This window comes from Excalfactoria chinensis, chromosome 1 (genome assembly GCF_039878825.1).
Source record: "Excalfactoria chinensis isolate bCotChi1 chromosome 1, bCotChi1.hap2, whole genome shotgun sequence".
Lineage (NCBI taxonomy): Eukaryota > Metazoa > Chordata > Aves > Galliformes > Phasianidae > Excalfactoria > Excalfactoria chinensis.
Genome location: NC_092825.1, coordinates 80,632,198 through 80,646,498, shown reverse-complemented (window position 1 = coordinate 80,646,498; position 14,301 = coordinate 80,632,198). Strand labels below are relative to the sequence as shown.

Sequence of the window (14,301 nt, the reverse complement as noted above, 5' to 3'; positions counted from 1 at the left end):
GTGATTACGTTATGGGTGATTTTTGCTTTACTGAACAATATTACAGCATGTTTTTGTTTTTCCCCTGTTGATTTTAAAGGTAATACTAGTCAGTGCTGTACAATAGGGTTCTCTTTTATATGCGATTAATCTTTGAGGGTTGATTTTAATTTTGCAAAAAGGAAAAAAAAAAAACAATTTAACAGAGATTTTTTTTTTAAAGCCAGTAGCTGTGAAGAGAATTCTGTAAATATATGCAAGCATGCACCATCTTCCCTTAAAGCCCTTCCCACCCTCTGCATTACAACTTAAAAATAGTCCTATGGCAGCTATTAGGGAATTCATTTGATAGTCCTTATCCTCACCCCAGAAAGCCCAGGTGTACTGTGTAGGAGAGCTAGTACAAAGGTTTCTCAGGGGAAGAGGTTAGGTAACACTACTTTAATACAGATTTTACTGGAAGAGACGCCGTGTTCCTATGCAGCAATCCTTACTTGAATGAGACGAGAAATTGTTCTGTAGGGTTCGGAGAGACTTTCAAGGATTGAAAGCACTGCTGGGAGTGGAGCTGCCAAGGTACGGTCATGCTTGCCTATTGTCTTGCAATCTCTGTCCATTGCTGAAACCTAACAGTCAATACAACTGTCTAAATTCTCTTCTTTGGTCCCTAGAGACTTCCGTGTTCTGCTCTAAACCTTGTGATAGCCCTCTGCAGGAGTAAGTGAGATAAAGAACAAGGCATAGTCTAAAACCTCAAATCATGGATGTAGAACCTTTGCTATTTTCCTTGTTCTTCAGGCCTCTTATTGTGTAAGATTACAGATACTGAACAAAAGAAGCAACTGTTTGGCAAATAGTGCATCGGCAAGTTACTGCTGGTATAAACACTTGTCCTCTAACTATGAACATCAGCGAGGGCTTCTCTGCTGCTTTGAGTTGATCAATCTGATGCCATAGTCAGTCCGTGGTGCCTCTCTGGGTTGATGTGGCTGGATAAAACTCCTGAAAATACTTAATTGATGTCGCCTAGTTTATCATGCATTGATCTGGGCTTCTTCCTATCCTAAAATCATAGATTTGCTTGTGCTGAATTTTCTAGTGTATTTCACCTCCTAAAGAAATGAAACAAACTGCCATCAAACTGTTTTGTTCTCTCCTTGCGACCCTCCATAGCAGCAGCATGTGTTTTCAACCTGACTTACCTTTCTCCCAGCAAAAAACAGTTGAGAATGGAAATGGTGAACTGTAGATGCGGAGAGTTAATCTTTGTATTTTACTTAGCTTACTAACGTGATCCGAAATCGTAGCGTTGGCTTAGAATTGAAGGCACTGGAAGGTACCTGCAGCTGCTAAGGGCATTGCGTGCAACATCTTCTGGAACTTGATATCTCTGCATCAGTTCGTGCATTTGTTCCTGAGAACAAAACTATGCCAGTCTGACCGAATTGTCCTGTTCTCCCGAGGAGTTTCTATTTGCATGGCCTTATTTACATTGGCATTTTCTCCTCTCCACCCTACCTTTACCCCATTCCTGTCCCCACCAAACCAATTAAAGGAAAAAAGCATGTGCTGTCAAATACTAGCATTCCAAATCATCACAGACTCTTGCCTGTTCTTGAACTAGTTTGAAACTGCACTGAAAAGGATGCATTGTCTGTAATTCTTTTTGTAAATGACGTATCACCTGTAAACCAGAAAAAAAAGAAATAAATATTACCTTGGAGTATCACTCTCTGACATGAATAAGAGCAGGTTTTGATGGAAGTGTTCTCTGCAGTAGTCTTCTCTCTGCTTATTTGGTGTCGTTCTGCATCTAGGAAGAATTAATAATAACTGACCGCCTCTCATCTCTCACCTGAGCTTTGAAGAAAAGATAAGGAGACACGGAATGAAGGAACCTTATCTCTGATTGCTACCTACAGAGGTATGATCTGGAGGGCTGAAGATTACAGGGAGATAGAACTGGGAATCTTGAGTAGCTGACACCTTCCACTTCTTTAATGGCTGGGGCTGGTCTCAGTGGTGACAGGGCAAGGTGGAAATGGCCTCAAGTTGTGCCAGGGTACTTTTAGGTTGGATATCAAGAACTTCTTTACAGAAAGAGTTGTGAAGCACTGGAATAGGCTGGTGGTTGAGTCACCATCCCTGGATGTGTTTAGAAACCATCTGGATGTGGTGCTCAGGGACATGATTTAGCAGAGGGCTGTTAGGGTACCATGGTTAGGTTGCTGTTGGACTGGATGATCTTAAAGGTCTTTTCCAACCTGAGCAATTCTATGATGTAAGTGTGAGGTTTTGCTTTATGCTAGGAATACGTGTGGACCTACCTTGAAATGCATTTTTGTTTGTTTTTTTTAATAGAGGTCGAGGGCTGCTGTTGAAACAATTATTGCTGTTACTTAAAAACCAAAACCAACAGTGAAACAATTCCTGCCGTTTGTGTTAAGATGCAGAGGCTAGTTTGCCAAAATGGAGGTGATTAAAAGCTGTGCCTTGATTTACTAGGATCTACTTTCACAGCCATGTGAACAGAGCTGTTACTGGCTGGTTTTATGTATTTAACAGAATATTGGTGCACACGCAAAAAGTGGATACTTTAAAGTGCCTGTCTTCTGCTAACGCAGAACTGAGTATCGACTGCTTTAGCTGCCTAGCTGAGAACCAGCTGCGTACGTTTTGTTTACAAAGCCCCTGAAGTCCACAGTCCATTGGATATCATTTCCAAGTGACTCTGAGTAAATCCTCCTGGAGACTCCTGACACAGATTCCTGGCAGACAAATAGGGCTGAGCTCACCTCACCTCTTCAGCTTCGTTCACCAAAGTGGGCCACTACGCATTCTCACTTGTTCTGTCTATTTGAAATTCCAGGGGAGGCTCGTCCATGGCACAGATTCTGTCATATTGCCCATTTCAGACTGGATCTTACATTGCCACCTTTAAGTGGTTAACTGTTGAGAATTGTATTTCTTTAATCCTCCAAAGATAAACGTTCCGTTTTGCTGTATATTAGTACAGAGTCGGGGTGGTGGGGGAAGATGTGGTAGTTCAGAAGAAACGAATATATGATAGCTGGTGTGGTTTAGGAGTCAGACCCCTGTGATGGCCTTTTAATTAATGCTGATTGTTATGCATGTGGCAGGCACCAATTTAATGCAGTAGCTTTGACTCAATGTCAATTTTTCTATATTTATTTTTCAACAAATAAATTTTCATTTCACCTTACGCTCCATGGCGTGTTTCTTAAGAGTTCCTGTACGACGTGCACACCAAAATACTGAGAAAGCACGGACACAAAAGGCTGCTGGAATAGATAGCATCACTGAGTGGAATGATGGGACCTGGCTTTTAGGGGAAAGACTTCTTAGGGTTTAACTTAATGTAACCATTAATTTCCCTATAGGTGGCTGGGGCCTCTGAACAATGCAGCTGACTAACCCCAGAGAAGTCAAAGGAACATCAGAAAAAGAAGATAGCTGTGGGAGGAGAACGGCTGAAGAAGGAACAGGTAAGGTGGTTTAGGGAAAAAGTGGCTAGATAGAACAAGACAAAAGCTTTCAGCTGACCTCTCTTGTAATCTGAAGTATCCTTTTGCCTGTAGATCACCCTTTGTGTTGGTGAAAGCTAAAAGCGCAGAGGTGGAGAGTGAATAGTCATACGTGCTTCTTTTTGCTTCCTACTTAAGGAAATTAACTGCCATTTGCAAATACAATACTTAGCTTTTTCATTAGAAATGGAACCGCTAAGGTGCCCTCCTGCTAAGAAAAAATCTCTTAACTTACAGACTGGCTTTAAGTTCTTTAAAGCCACCTTTGACCAGTGTGCTGATCTCTTCAGCAAGAGCAGTGCAGTGGGGCACTTATCCCATGCAGCTGGAAGGAGCTGGCCTTTGGTAGCAGTAATGCACTTAGATGTCCAGCAATACAGGTACCTGTGTTCTGTGACACTGAACAGAAAGGCAACAAGTTTTCTAACCTTTTTGATTGACTCCCCTCAGCCTTTTCAGTACAACACAAGAAAGCAAAACTAAAACCTATTCAAAGTTACATTCAGGAAGCAGTAATAGAGCAAAGGTGTGGTGACATGTGAGCTGCTTTAACAAAACAGTAACATCACTTCAGCAATAAGCAGGAATTGTATTAAGAATCTAATACAGCTATTCCAGATAGGATCTCTGTTAACAGATTCTTGCATAGTAACAATTCTGACTGCTTCTTGCATGATCTTTGAGTAGTTCAGAGTAGAATTTGGCCTATGTTGCTTAGTATGTTAAACTTTAAGCTTGCCCGGTTTGAAGTCGGGCATTTAAGAAACTCAGAGTTGTTTAGGTACAGATGTGGAAGAGTCATACTTGTAGAGCACCAGTGGCGCAGTGGTATAAAGTGCTGCTTGCAACACTGGAGACCCGGGGTTCGAATCCCCCCCTGTGGCGCGAGTGGTACAAGTGCTGCTCTGCTACACAGAAAGGCTCGAATCCCGGGAGTTGGACTCGATGATCTCTAAGGTCCCTTCCAACTCGCACGATACTGTGATACTTCAGTGAATAGTTCATAATACTGAAGCTGACTTCAAAGGATTTCCAGAGAGAACGTGATTCCCACCTCTCTATATCCTACTAAAAAGCCTCAGAAACTTAAGAGCAAAACAAAAGTATCTAAATACAGTAATGACTAAAAAGATTAACTGCTACTTTGTTGATTTCACCTCCAGCTTTATCCTGGCTGTTTAATACAGTCAATTAAAGTTGTACTTTAATCAATTTTAGAATTATACCAGTAAGACATTTTGTTCCCAATTCATTATCACAGTAGCCTGTGCAGCAACCAGTAATGGAATCCTGAAGATGGAAGCAGCAGCTACTGTGCCACTAGAACCTTTCCTGTTCACCCAGCTTCACTTTTTCATCTCTACGCCATAGAGATCATAACGCTTCTGGCTTAAAATAGGAATTTGTTGACGGACTTCCGCAAGTTTCTTCAAATCTGGAGGGGAAAGAAAGAGCTATTAGAACAGTGGTCAAAAAGGACTTGCTGACACAAGGCAGGAAAAGAGCAGCTTTCACAGTGATTGAGTCTGTTAGGGCACAGCAACTGGGTAACCAGAAAGGAAGCCTCAGCTTTACTCTATCCTAAGGTGGCAGCTTCCTCATAGGTAAAGAAGCAGGAACAGTCCAGTCCTGCTGCTGTTTGTTCTTTCCTCTAATATAAAGGATGAGAAGGGGTGGGAACATTGCTCCATCTGGAACAGGATGAATGAGGAGACAGAAAAAAAACAAAAAAGCCCGTCTCTTTAGTCTTATGCATTGTACTCATGAAAGCAGGACAAAAACCTTTGCTTACCGATATCTGTGTAGATAACTGTTTCCTCAGGCCCAGCTTTGGCTATGACTTCACCCCTGCAATGTGAAGCACATTTGTTCACAGCATTAAGGCAGTCTCAAGGCATCAGATCAGCTGCTGCTGTTTGTATAAAAGGGAGTCTCTACCCTTGATGTCCACAGCTGTAGACACGGGGCTGTCCTCAAAATAGCATCATAATTCTTAACTCTGTGTGATAGAAACAGCTTCCATGCTTTACAAGTGGCATGTTTTAAGTGTGGCATATACACATACTTAACATAAGCACGTTTCCAAAGGTCAAACCTAGGAGCGCCTATGAGAGCCAGTATGTGAACATGGAACATACCTCAATGAGAAGGAAGCAATTTCAGCAGGAAGAACAGCAAAGATGGACATTTTCTGCTTTTAGATCCCATCAGCTTTTAGTAGGAGCATATGTTTACATGCTTTTGTGCCCCATTAGGTGCTGTTACGTTCAACTGTTTACTTGCAGTCATCTAGAAAAGTAACTGCCAGAAAACTTTACTTTTACCCAATTAACCACATGCGAGGGGAAAAGTTATTGCTGCTTAAGCGGAGACAGAATGTCTAGTTGAAGACATCCTTCCTGTTCTTTCTTGGGTCAAACTGATGTTCTTTGAGCAAGTTAAATACTTTTATGTAAGTTAAGATGGCTCTGTTCTACACAATTACCCCCACACAAAGTCCATAAAGCAAGCTGAAAAGGGCAGCTGCTTAACTAGTGCTTAGTACTGCTAAAATGGCTAACGTGCTTCCAACAGGACTGTGTGCTGTAAAGCTACTTTTAGCTTAAAGCTGGTTGGCTGAAAAACAAAAAAAGAAAAGGATGTTTGTTGTTTTTTTTTTTAGGAGTAATTGGAGATGTGGGACTGAACTGAGACTCACATAAAACATTTAACAATTGTTTTATGGGTATTTTTTCCCTGAACTCACCATGGATTTACTACAGTGCTGTGTCCCCAGGCAACGTAGGATGCTTTTTCATCTCTAGCAGGAGATACAGCAGCTACGTAGACTTGATTATCGATAGCTCTGTGTTCACAAAAAGAGGGAAGAAAATGAGCAGGCTTCTCCCCTCCTCCCCCAGAACCACCAGTTAACCAAGCAGGTGACAGAATTCCTGCCAAAGAATGTGCTGTCCAGCCTCCTGTAGGCCTTCCAAAAATCATAAAGGACATGAAGGTTAGAGGCAGAAGGTGGAAGGCCTGAGGAAGTGTAAAGATGTGACAGCAGGGGGTTCCTACAACACAAACAGTTCTGTTCCACACACAAACTCCCTGCTCAGTTACTTTGTTCTTACCGTCCCCTTTGTAGCAGTTCCCAATGAGCCGGTCCAGTTATCATATTAAAAGCCCCTGGGTATATCAGCAGCTGGCAACCTTTGTTAAAGAAAAGTAGAACCCGGCCATCATTAAGGAGAAGAGGGTTTACCCTACAGTGACTGCACACAGAAGCTCTAGGTCAGCTTACTTTTTTCGCTGACTTTTGTCAGGAAACAAATCGAGCCCATCCATGCATCACACAGATGATTACGCCAACAAAGTGCTATGACACATTGCAATGTGTGGGGCCACGTACATCTCCATGTAACAGAAAATGACTGTTACTTTACTCAAGGAGAGTAGATATTCATTTCAATAACAAAATCCTGTCCATAAGCTGCATTTTGTGTTAACAGACAAGGATAAGAGCTGCTGAACACACAGGGAATTCTTGGTACGTGTTAGACACAGCCCCCTTTAGTTCAGGCCTTAGGGCTAAGCATGACCCAGCCTTACCTTTCTGTCCATAGATTTGAGCCAGCTCAGCAAATCTGATGTCGTAGCAGATGCCCAGGCCCACTTTACAGTACGCTGTTCTCAAAACACCAGAAATAACAACCGTATTACTGTCACAAGCACAGAAAAGAAAGGCAGGTCTTCCTCTCTGATTTAGATGCAGACTTTTCAGCAGTAAAGAAAGCACTACCTGCGCTGCATGGACCAAAGCTTCAGCTGCATACTTTCTTAGGGCACGCACATCGCCAGGAGGAGAAAGTCAGCACGAGAGTCAAGACTCTTAGGAGAGCTCAGTTAAGGGGCTGTGTTAATTCCTGAAGATGGGATGTGGGTAGCTGTATTGTTTGAATATGATGTAGTTGATTCGAGAGCATTGGGATAGTTATAGTTTATAGTTGATTCCCTCTGTTACAACAACATTCTCACATGAAACAAGGTGCCAGTTGTTGGCTATATGTATTTCTTTTCCATGTCAAGTTTTATAGGCATCGCTTTAAAAACGTAACCTCTATTAAGAGACAGTATCTTCTCTTCAACAAATCATTAGGCCAGGTATGCTTCATCCCCTTCTACTCCGTCCTTTTTCAATCACGTTGCCTTTCTTAAGATGTTCAGAACTAACCCCCACACTTGGATTATATTTGCTATTGTTGCCAAATGGCGAATATAAACCTGACAGTGTAAAAACCCATTCCTGGGGAGAGATGAGAGGGAAGAGAGCTCTGCAATGACAGTAGGAAAGGTTTGTCTTATACTCACGAGTATCAAACATGGAGAAACTATCGCCTGGACTCAGTGTTTCAGACTCCTTGAACTGTATCTTCCCAGGAACATTAATGTCAAACAAATGAATCTGCAATTACAATATCAATAATTTCTCAACGTGGTGTTGGAGCCTATAATACTGGCCACGTGGATGAGGAACATAATAATGGCACTTCACCATCTTACCTTCCTGTGCTTTGCCAATATAGCGCCGTCAGGACCAAAGACAGTACACGTATTATACAGCTTTCCACCATCCTCTTCCGGAATGGATCCTTTAGAATGTAGATAACAAAGATTTATCCACCCCGCTGCATTCTAAGGAGTGTTGATTCAATTGCATCAGCAGACATTTGCCCATTCACCCCCCGGTGGAAGCAGTCGCTAGGAAGAAACTACCTCCAATGAGATATATGCTGCACTCCTTTGCAACTTCTGAGAGCTTCTGCGTTGATTCTCCGGGGATCTTCTCTGCATATTCCTTAAAGTATTGGGTTCCGTATGGAGAATTAAAGCATTCCTACAATGATAAACGAATTGAGTTAAAATCTCAAAGCCGTGGAATTCTTGTGCTCGTCACCACAGTATGATTTCTTCATTTTTAAAAGGCACGTAATACTTTAAAACATAACATGCTTTCTTTTCCCCCGCTAAAGACAATCACTTACCTACACACCATTTCCCCACAGCAGAACTGTACCTTTTGTACAGCACTACAAGGAAACAAAAGCACGGCCAGCTGCTCCCACCTTCATCTTCCTGCTGTTGCAAGGCAGTGCGAGTGGCACTGAAACCAGGGACTTAGGAGAACAGGTGAAGATGTGTAAGAGCTGCAGCAGTGCACGGGGCTGTGCTGGAACAGAACTGCGGACTGCACAAATCATCTCACCCCGTGCTCTCCAGAGTGGGGAAAAATGCAGGGCCAGACCTTTGAATGGCTTTCAATCGTGTTCTATATCAAAATGGATTCTGCCGTTATTCCATAAGTATTACAAGTGGTTCTTCTTCCGCATTTTTCCAGGTTCGGAAATGAAAAATAATTAACATGAGAAGGCTAACGCCACAGAAGAAACAGCCACTGAACTGCAAAAAGGTGTAGGCTGTGTGCTCAGCGTGTATTGCTGCTTTATGTAGCGTGACTTCAGAAACAATAAGGTGCAGAAGAGAATATTTCACCTTTTAGCGTCAGTACAAACTTTACCTTCCCAGGTAGAAGAAAACGGGCTTTTGCTTGAGTGGTTTTACTCTATGAGCAGAAATTACCATTTCTGTACACACGACAAAAGCAGCAAGTAATAGACAATTTATGAGGCCCAGACAGAATAATCAAAGGTCATTTTTGCAATAGAAGAGCTGTGTTGGCGCAAAGAAGAAGGGAAGGTTGCTTAATGTTTTGCTTGTGAGAGTGGGAGGAAAAACATTCTTTGTGTAAAGCATTCAGACCAACAGTTCACCCAGAACAGAACTTTGCACTCCCAAGTCAGATGCTGTAGGGCACAGCACATGTATGCTCAGGTATGCTGGGAAGATCATCTCTGACACACAGAGAGAAACAGATAAGTCCAAAAAAGTAAATCAGAAGTGATCAAAAATGCTGTCACTGAGTTTCCACACAAGGATGTTTTTCTCTGTTCTGGAGCCTCATACAGCGTCCATGCATAGAATCATAGAATGGCCTGGGTTGAAAAGGACCACAATGATCACGTAGTTCCAACCCCCTGCTGTGTGCAGGGTCACCAACCAGCAGCCCAGGCTGCCCAGAGCCACATCCAGCCTGGCCTTGAATGCCTCCAGGGATGGGGCATCCACAGCCTCCTTGGGCAACCTGTTCCAGTGCATCACCACCCTCTGTGCGAAAAACTTCCTCCTAATATCTAACCATAACCTCCCCTGTCTCAGTTAAATCATCCAAGCACATCCAGAGAGAAACAGGAATAGGCAATGCCTGGATAACAGTAGACAGAGGTTTGCCAAGAGTTTGAGGTATGGGTGTTTTGAATCACAATGCAAAATTATATTTAAACACTTATTTAATACATTATGTAAATGATGATCTTTACTCACGGGCAGAGCCACAACTTTTGCTCCTTTGGCTGATGCTTCCCTTATCATCCTGCAGGCTCGCTGAAGGTTATCCGATTTAACAGCAGATACATGAAGCTGAATAAGTGCCAGGCGGAAGTCTGATGGCAGAAAAGAAGAGATTACCCAGCGAAATTACCCCGGGTCAAAACTTCACAACCTTAATTCACGAATGAGCGCGTAACGGAGTCAGTCTGCCTGCACGTGGACACCATATACACAAACCACTTCCAATCGCTCTGCAGTGGGTGTGTGGCTCTGGAAATGGCCTCCTTAGTGCAGAGTGGCACAGGAACAACACACCCATCATCACTTGGCTCAGAGAAGGCCGCAGTGTACAGACTTGAGGACACGGCAGCACCCTGCCAGCTCTCATGCAGGGCACTGCAGGAGCAGGCACCAAAGGGAGGCTGCTGGCTTTGCACTCAAATGCCAGGAGGGCTCCATCTCCCGGAATGTCGCTAACAAGCCAGAAGAGCAGACAGTGCCAGAAGAACCCAGATGTGGGAAGAGTTTCCTTTTATCCTTCACTCATGCCTGGCCGGGGAAATGGGCGCCAAGAGCCAACCCCCTGCTATGTGCAGGGCCGCCAACCAGCAGACCAGGCTGCCCAGAGCCACATCCAGCCTGGCCTTGAATGCCTCCACGTTTCCATTTCCAGCCGCGGGTGGCAGCAGCAAAATAGGTGCTCGCAGCCCGGCCTGTAAGACAGCACCCCCGGCCAGCTGTGGCCAACCAGAAGCGAGTCAGGCTGCAGGCCCGCGGTAGGCCCGAGCCGCCCATGACAACAGCCATTAGTAGGGCACACCCGCAGCGCCGCCGTCCCGCCCGCCTGCAGAACACCGGGTGAGGAACAAGCGCCCCTCCAAACGACCTGCCGCGCCGCCACTCACTGGCCATGGCTCCGTGCGCCGCCTGCATCGCCTCGTAACGCCCCGGCCGGGCGCATGCGCTCGGGGCCGCGCAGTCCCGGAGCGTGGCTACGGCTCAGGGCGGAGCAACCGCGCACCAATAGAGCAGTGACCGAACGGAACGGGGCACGGATGCCGGCAGCGAACGGCTGCCGTTGAGCATGGCGTGCAGTGACTCCGGGGTGGGCCGCCTCCTCTCCCACCGGCGCCCGTGGCAGCAGAAACAGCACATATGAAGTCCCCTCTCACAGCAGGTGCAGCTCATGACAGGTAATTAGGCTCTTCGACATATCACTTTATAGTTCACCTGCACATGATATAATTCTGAATTCTCCCTTCATTATGTTTTCTGCTTCTTTTTTCCTCCCTCTCTCGTGGCTATCTGAAATGTGCTTCAGTACGTTGTCAGCATTCTGTTAATACAATACGTGCATGTGATACATAATATAATATCACAGGATCACAGAATCGTAGGGATTGGTTGGGACCTCCAGAGATCATCGAGTCCAACCCCCCTGCCAAAGCAGGCTCCCTACACCACGTCGCACAGGTAGGCGTCCAGGCGGGTCTTGAATATCTCCAGAGAAGGAGACTCCACAATCCCCTGGGTAGCCTGTTCCAGTGCTCCGTCACCCTCACCGTAAAGAAGTTCTTGTGCACATTCATGCGGAACTTCCTATGCTCCAGTTTCTGGCCGTTTCCCCTTGTCCTGTCTCCACACACTTGCCACTCTGCCCCCCCCACCTCAGATATTTATAGACCTGGATCAGGTCCCCTCTCAGTCTTCCTTTCCCAAGGCTAAACAGACCCGGTTCCCTTAGCCTTTCTTCATAGGGGAGATGCTCCAGGCCTTTCAGCATCTTTGTGGCCCTCCGCTGGACTCTTTCCAAGAGATCCCTGTCTTTTTTGTACTGGGGAGCATATAAGCATATGAGATGGCTGGAATTTAGGTACCTCCTCTGTGATCTGCTCAAAAGCTCATCCTGCCCTTTTGGGAAAGCTGAGCACAGTTCATCCAAAAGTATGTAACACAATGGTCGAAATTCCAGTATACTTACATTCACGTGCTACTGACAGCAGCTCCCCATGATCCGTATCCAGCCGCCTCTCCTGCAAACAACAAGCTGACTTCCACTTACAACTCCCATTTGCAACACGCCTTTAAGAAAACCTGCTCGTAGATTCAGTGAATCCCACGCTACGCTGTCAGAAGTTATGTTCAAATTGTACTGGTTTATTTACATCCGTCGTTTTATAAACAGTAACACAAACATCTTTACATGAAAAAAATCTCATTGCTGAAGTAGGCACGGAGTCAGAGACTCTTCAGGGTATTTTCAGAAGGGAGTAAGAAGAAGAAAACGTAATACAACAGCTGCTGGGCAGAACTAGAAATACACGAGAGTTGGCCCAGGTGCAATTTCATGCAAATATCTTTAACCGTTCAAGTTCTAATGGTATTTACTCAGATAGTAAGGGGAAAAAAAACAAAACAACAAGGGATTAGTTCCAGAATTAAGGTGCCCTAGCTTGATTCCTAGTAAAATAACTTAGGATAACTGGCTTTTATAAAGGTCAGTTTATTTTTCTCCCGATGATGCACCGGTTCACAGGTTTTGACTCAAATACTCAATACAGCAGAACTAACCCCTAACATTTTAACTTCACAATTTTTGGTAATGGCCACAAAGATGTCCACAAAGATGCTACGCCTCGGCCATAAGGACATTCCTGTGCTGGGCCTTCTAGCAAGAGATCCGTTCTTGTACCACGTACAAGGCCAGAAACGCACTATTACACAGCTGCCTTCTCTCAAACATTCACTAGCTTACAGGTAGTTATTAAAGGAGTATAAGCAAATGTTGAACCAACGAAGGCGGCCTTTATTGCAAGCATACAGCACTGGAAATCTCTTCACTTTATTTGTATGCATTAATTTTCCAGCCACACCTTCAATCTTCAACACTCCTTCAGTCAACATAAACTTAATTCTGCACTGAACTGAAGGCTGTTAAAAGTCTAACTTCTATTTTAGACATTTTGCTTCACAGGAGCCAGATGACTGGTATTCAATTGCCACACACATCTCAATGCATGTACTCATCCTCACATGAGGAGCAATTTCAACCTATCAAATGTTAAGTTTAGCATAATTAATGAAATCACAACCCTATAGTAAAGGTTTATTGCGCATGGTTCCTTTTGGTATTTAAAGATACCTTCGTAATCAATTCCAATTATTTACCTCTGTAGTGGAGAGGACTGCTAAAACATTAGCTTTCCAAACTGTTTGCATTTCTCCCCCTTCGTATCTGCAGTCCAGGCTGCACTTACCCATTTCTGACTGTAAGGAAGCGCTATTCCTAACATTTTATCCTTGCTTTATCCAAACCTTGCTTTAAGAGTTCAAGTTACTACCCAGTAGGCAAAACTAAAATTTATAGACTGTAGGCTATGGAGGTATTTTACTTTCAAATCTCAGTCGTTTAAAGCCATTCTGTCTTCAACTGCTTCTCCGCTTTGCCTCGTTCTATTGACATACTTGTAGGAACCCAGCAGCACGCTCTCCTATAAATATGCACATCAGTCATATTGAAGGTGCATCGCAATCAAACAAACTGACCTTTATAATGCGTATTTCTACAAAAGAAAGGAAATTAAAAATCCTGTTCAGAAATTGGTAATAATTTACCCTATCTTAAGCCTGCTATCCAGGCACTCCCATCAGTAAACTGAAAAAAACACAAAGTTAGTATTCGGTTGGGAAACCATCAGCTCATGTTCACATACAGTATCTTCGTCACTTCTCCTTTATAAACTCTTCTCTACAGCGTCTCTAGCTATTAACTCTCCAAGGCGTCCAATACTTTCATGATCTGTTGTTTTATGGCTTTGGTTGCATCACCTGCATTTGGAATCAGATACCTTCAAAAGAAAAAAAAGCCATCATTAATTCACTACAAACCTTTCAAGCGCCAACTGAAATTCTTGCTTTCATGTTTCTTTCTTGAACAGATAAAGGGGAAAGAGAAAGGGAAGCTATTAAAACAAAGACCTACTGAGGGACTAACATCTATTTTTCACAAGACATTTTCTGTCTGTGAAATTGTATCCACTGAAGAGGATTTCACAAACCATTCTAGAAAGGGGAAGTTCTTCATTAGTTACCAGTGGCATAGGTTGCTACTGGTACCAATGTCTGACGTATATATGACAGCCCTTGGTTTTCTTTTTGCTTAATCTGACGGATATCTTCAGGTAATTTAAGTTACCATCGTCTCTTTTCTATTTACTCCAGTCAATAAGCTGGTGAGGAAGTAATCCAACAAGCGGCACAACTCTCTGCAATATGTTGAACTTACCTGTGTTGGACATAATACCAAACTCATTTTGCTATAAGCAGCCAACAGGTATAGAGAAACTTTCCT

At 43.7% G+C, this 14,301-nt stretch overlaps 2 protein-coding genes across 4 annotated transcripts in view; both read right to left on the bottom strand.

The window, feature by feature from the left end:
• Window positions 1-3,148: 3,148 nt before the first annotated feature.
• Window positions 3,149-10,945, bottom strand: NIT2 (nitrilase family member 2). Its single transcript, XM_072327197.1, has 10 exons — window positions 10,856-10,945; window positions 9,945-10,063; window positions 8,280-8,400; window positions 8,067-8,155; window positions 7,875-7,968; window positions 7,116-7,190; window positions 6,638-6,716; window positions 6,271-6,369; window positions 5,317-5,372; window positions 3,149-4,959 (listed from the first exon to the last, which is right to left on the bottom strand). Exons 1-10 carry the CDS (start codon window positions 10,881-10,883, stop codon window positions 4,871-4,873), a joined length of 849 nt encoding a protein of 282 aa, XP_072183298.1. The 5' UTR covers window positions 10,884-10,945; the 3' UTR covers window positions 3,149-4,870.
• A 1,135-nt stretch (window positions 10,946-12,080) lies between these two features.
• TBC1D23 (TBC1 domain family member 23) overlaps window positions 12,081-14,301 on the bottom strand; it is a 28,164-nt gene continuing 25,943 nt past the window's right edge. For all 3 annotated transcript variants that reach the window (XM_072327188.1, XM_072327189.1, XM_072327190.1), the window contains one exon: window positions 12,081-13,798. In XM_072327188.1, the coding sequence (XP_072183289.1) occupies window positions 13,717-13,798 (82 nt within the window). In that variant the 3' untranslated portion in view covers window positions 12,081-13,716. The remainder of the gene's footprint in view (window positions 13,799-14,301) is intronic.

Excerpts from the sequence above, each read along its gene's own strand:
- NIT2 (XM_072327197.1), bottom strand. The coding sequence starts at position 10,883 with ATGCAGGCGGCGCACGGAGCCATGGCCA. Across the intron at positions 6,370-6,637 it reads GAACTGCTACAAAGGGGACG|AGCTATCGATAATCAAGTCT; the intron begins GTAAGAACAAAG and ends TTGTGAACACAG. Across the intron at positions 5,373-6,270 it reads AGCACTGTAGTAAATCCATG|GGGTGAAGTCATAGCCAAAG; the intron begins GTGAGTTCAGGG and ends TTCACATTGCAG.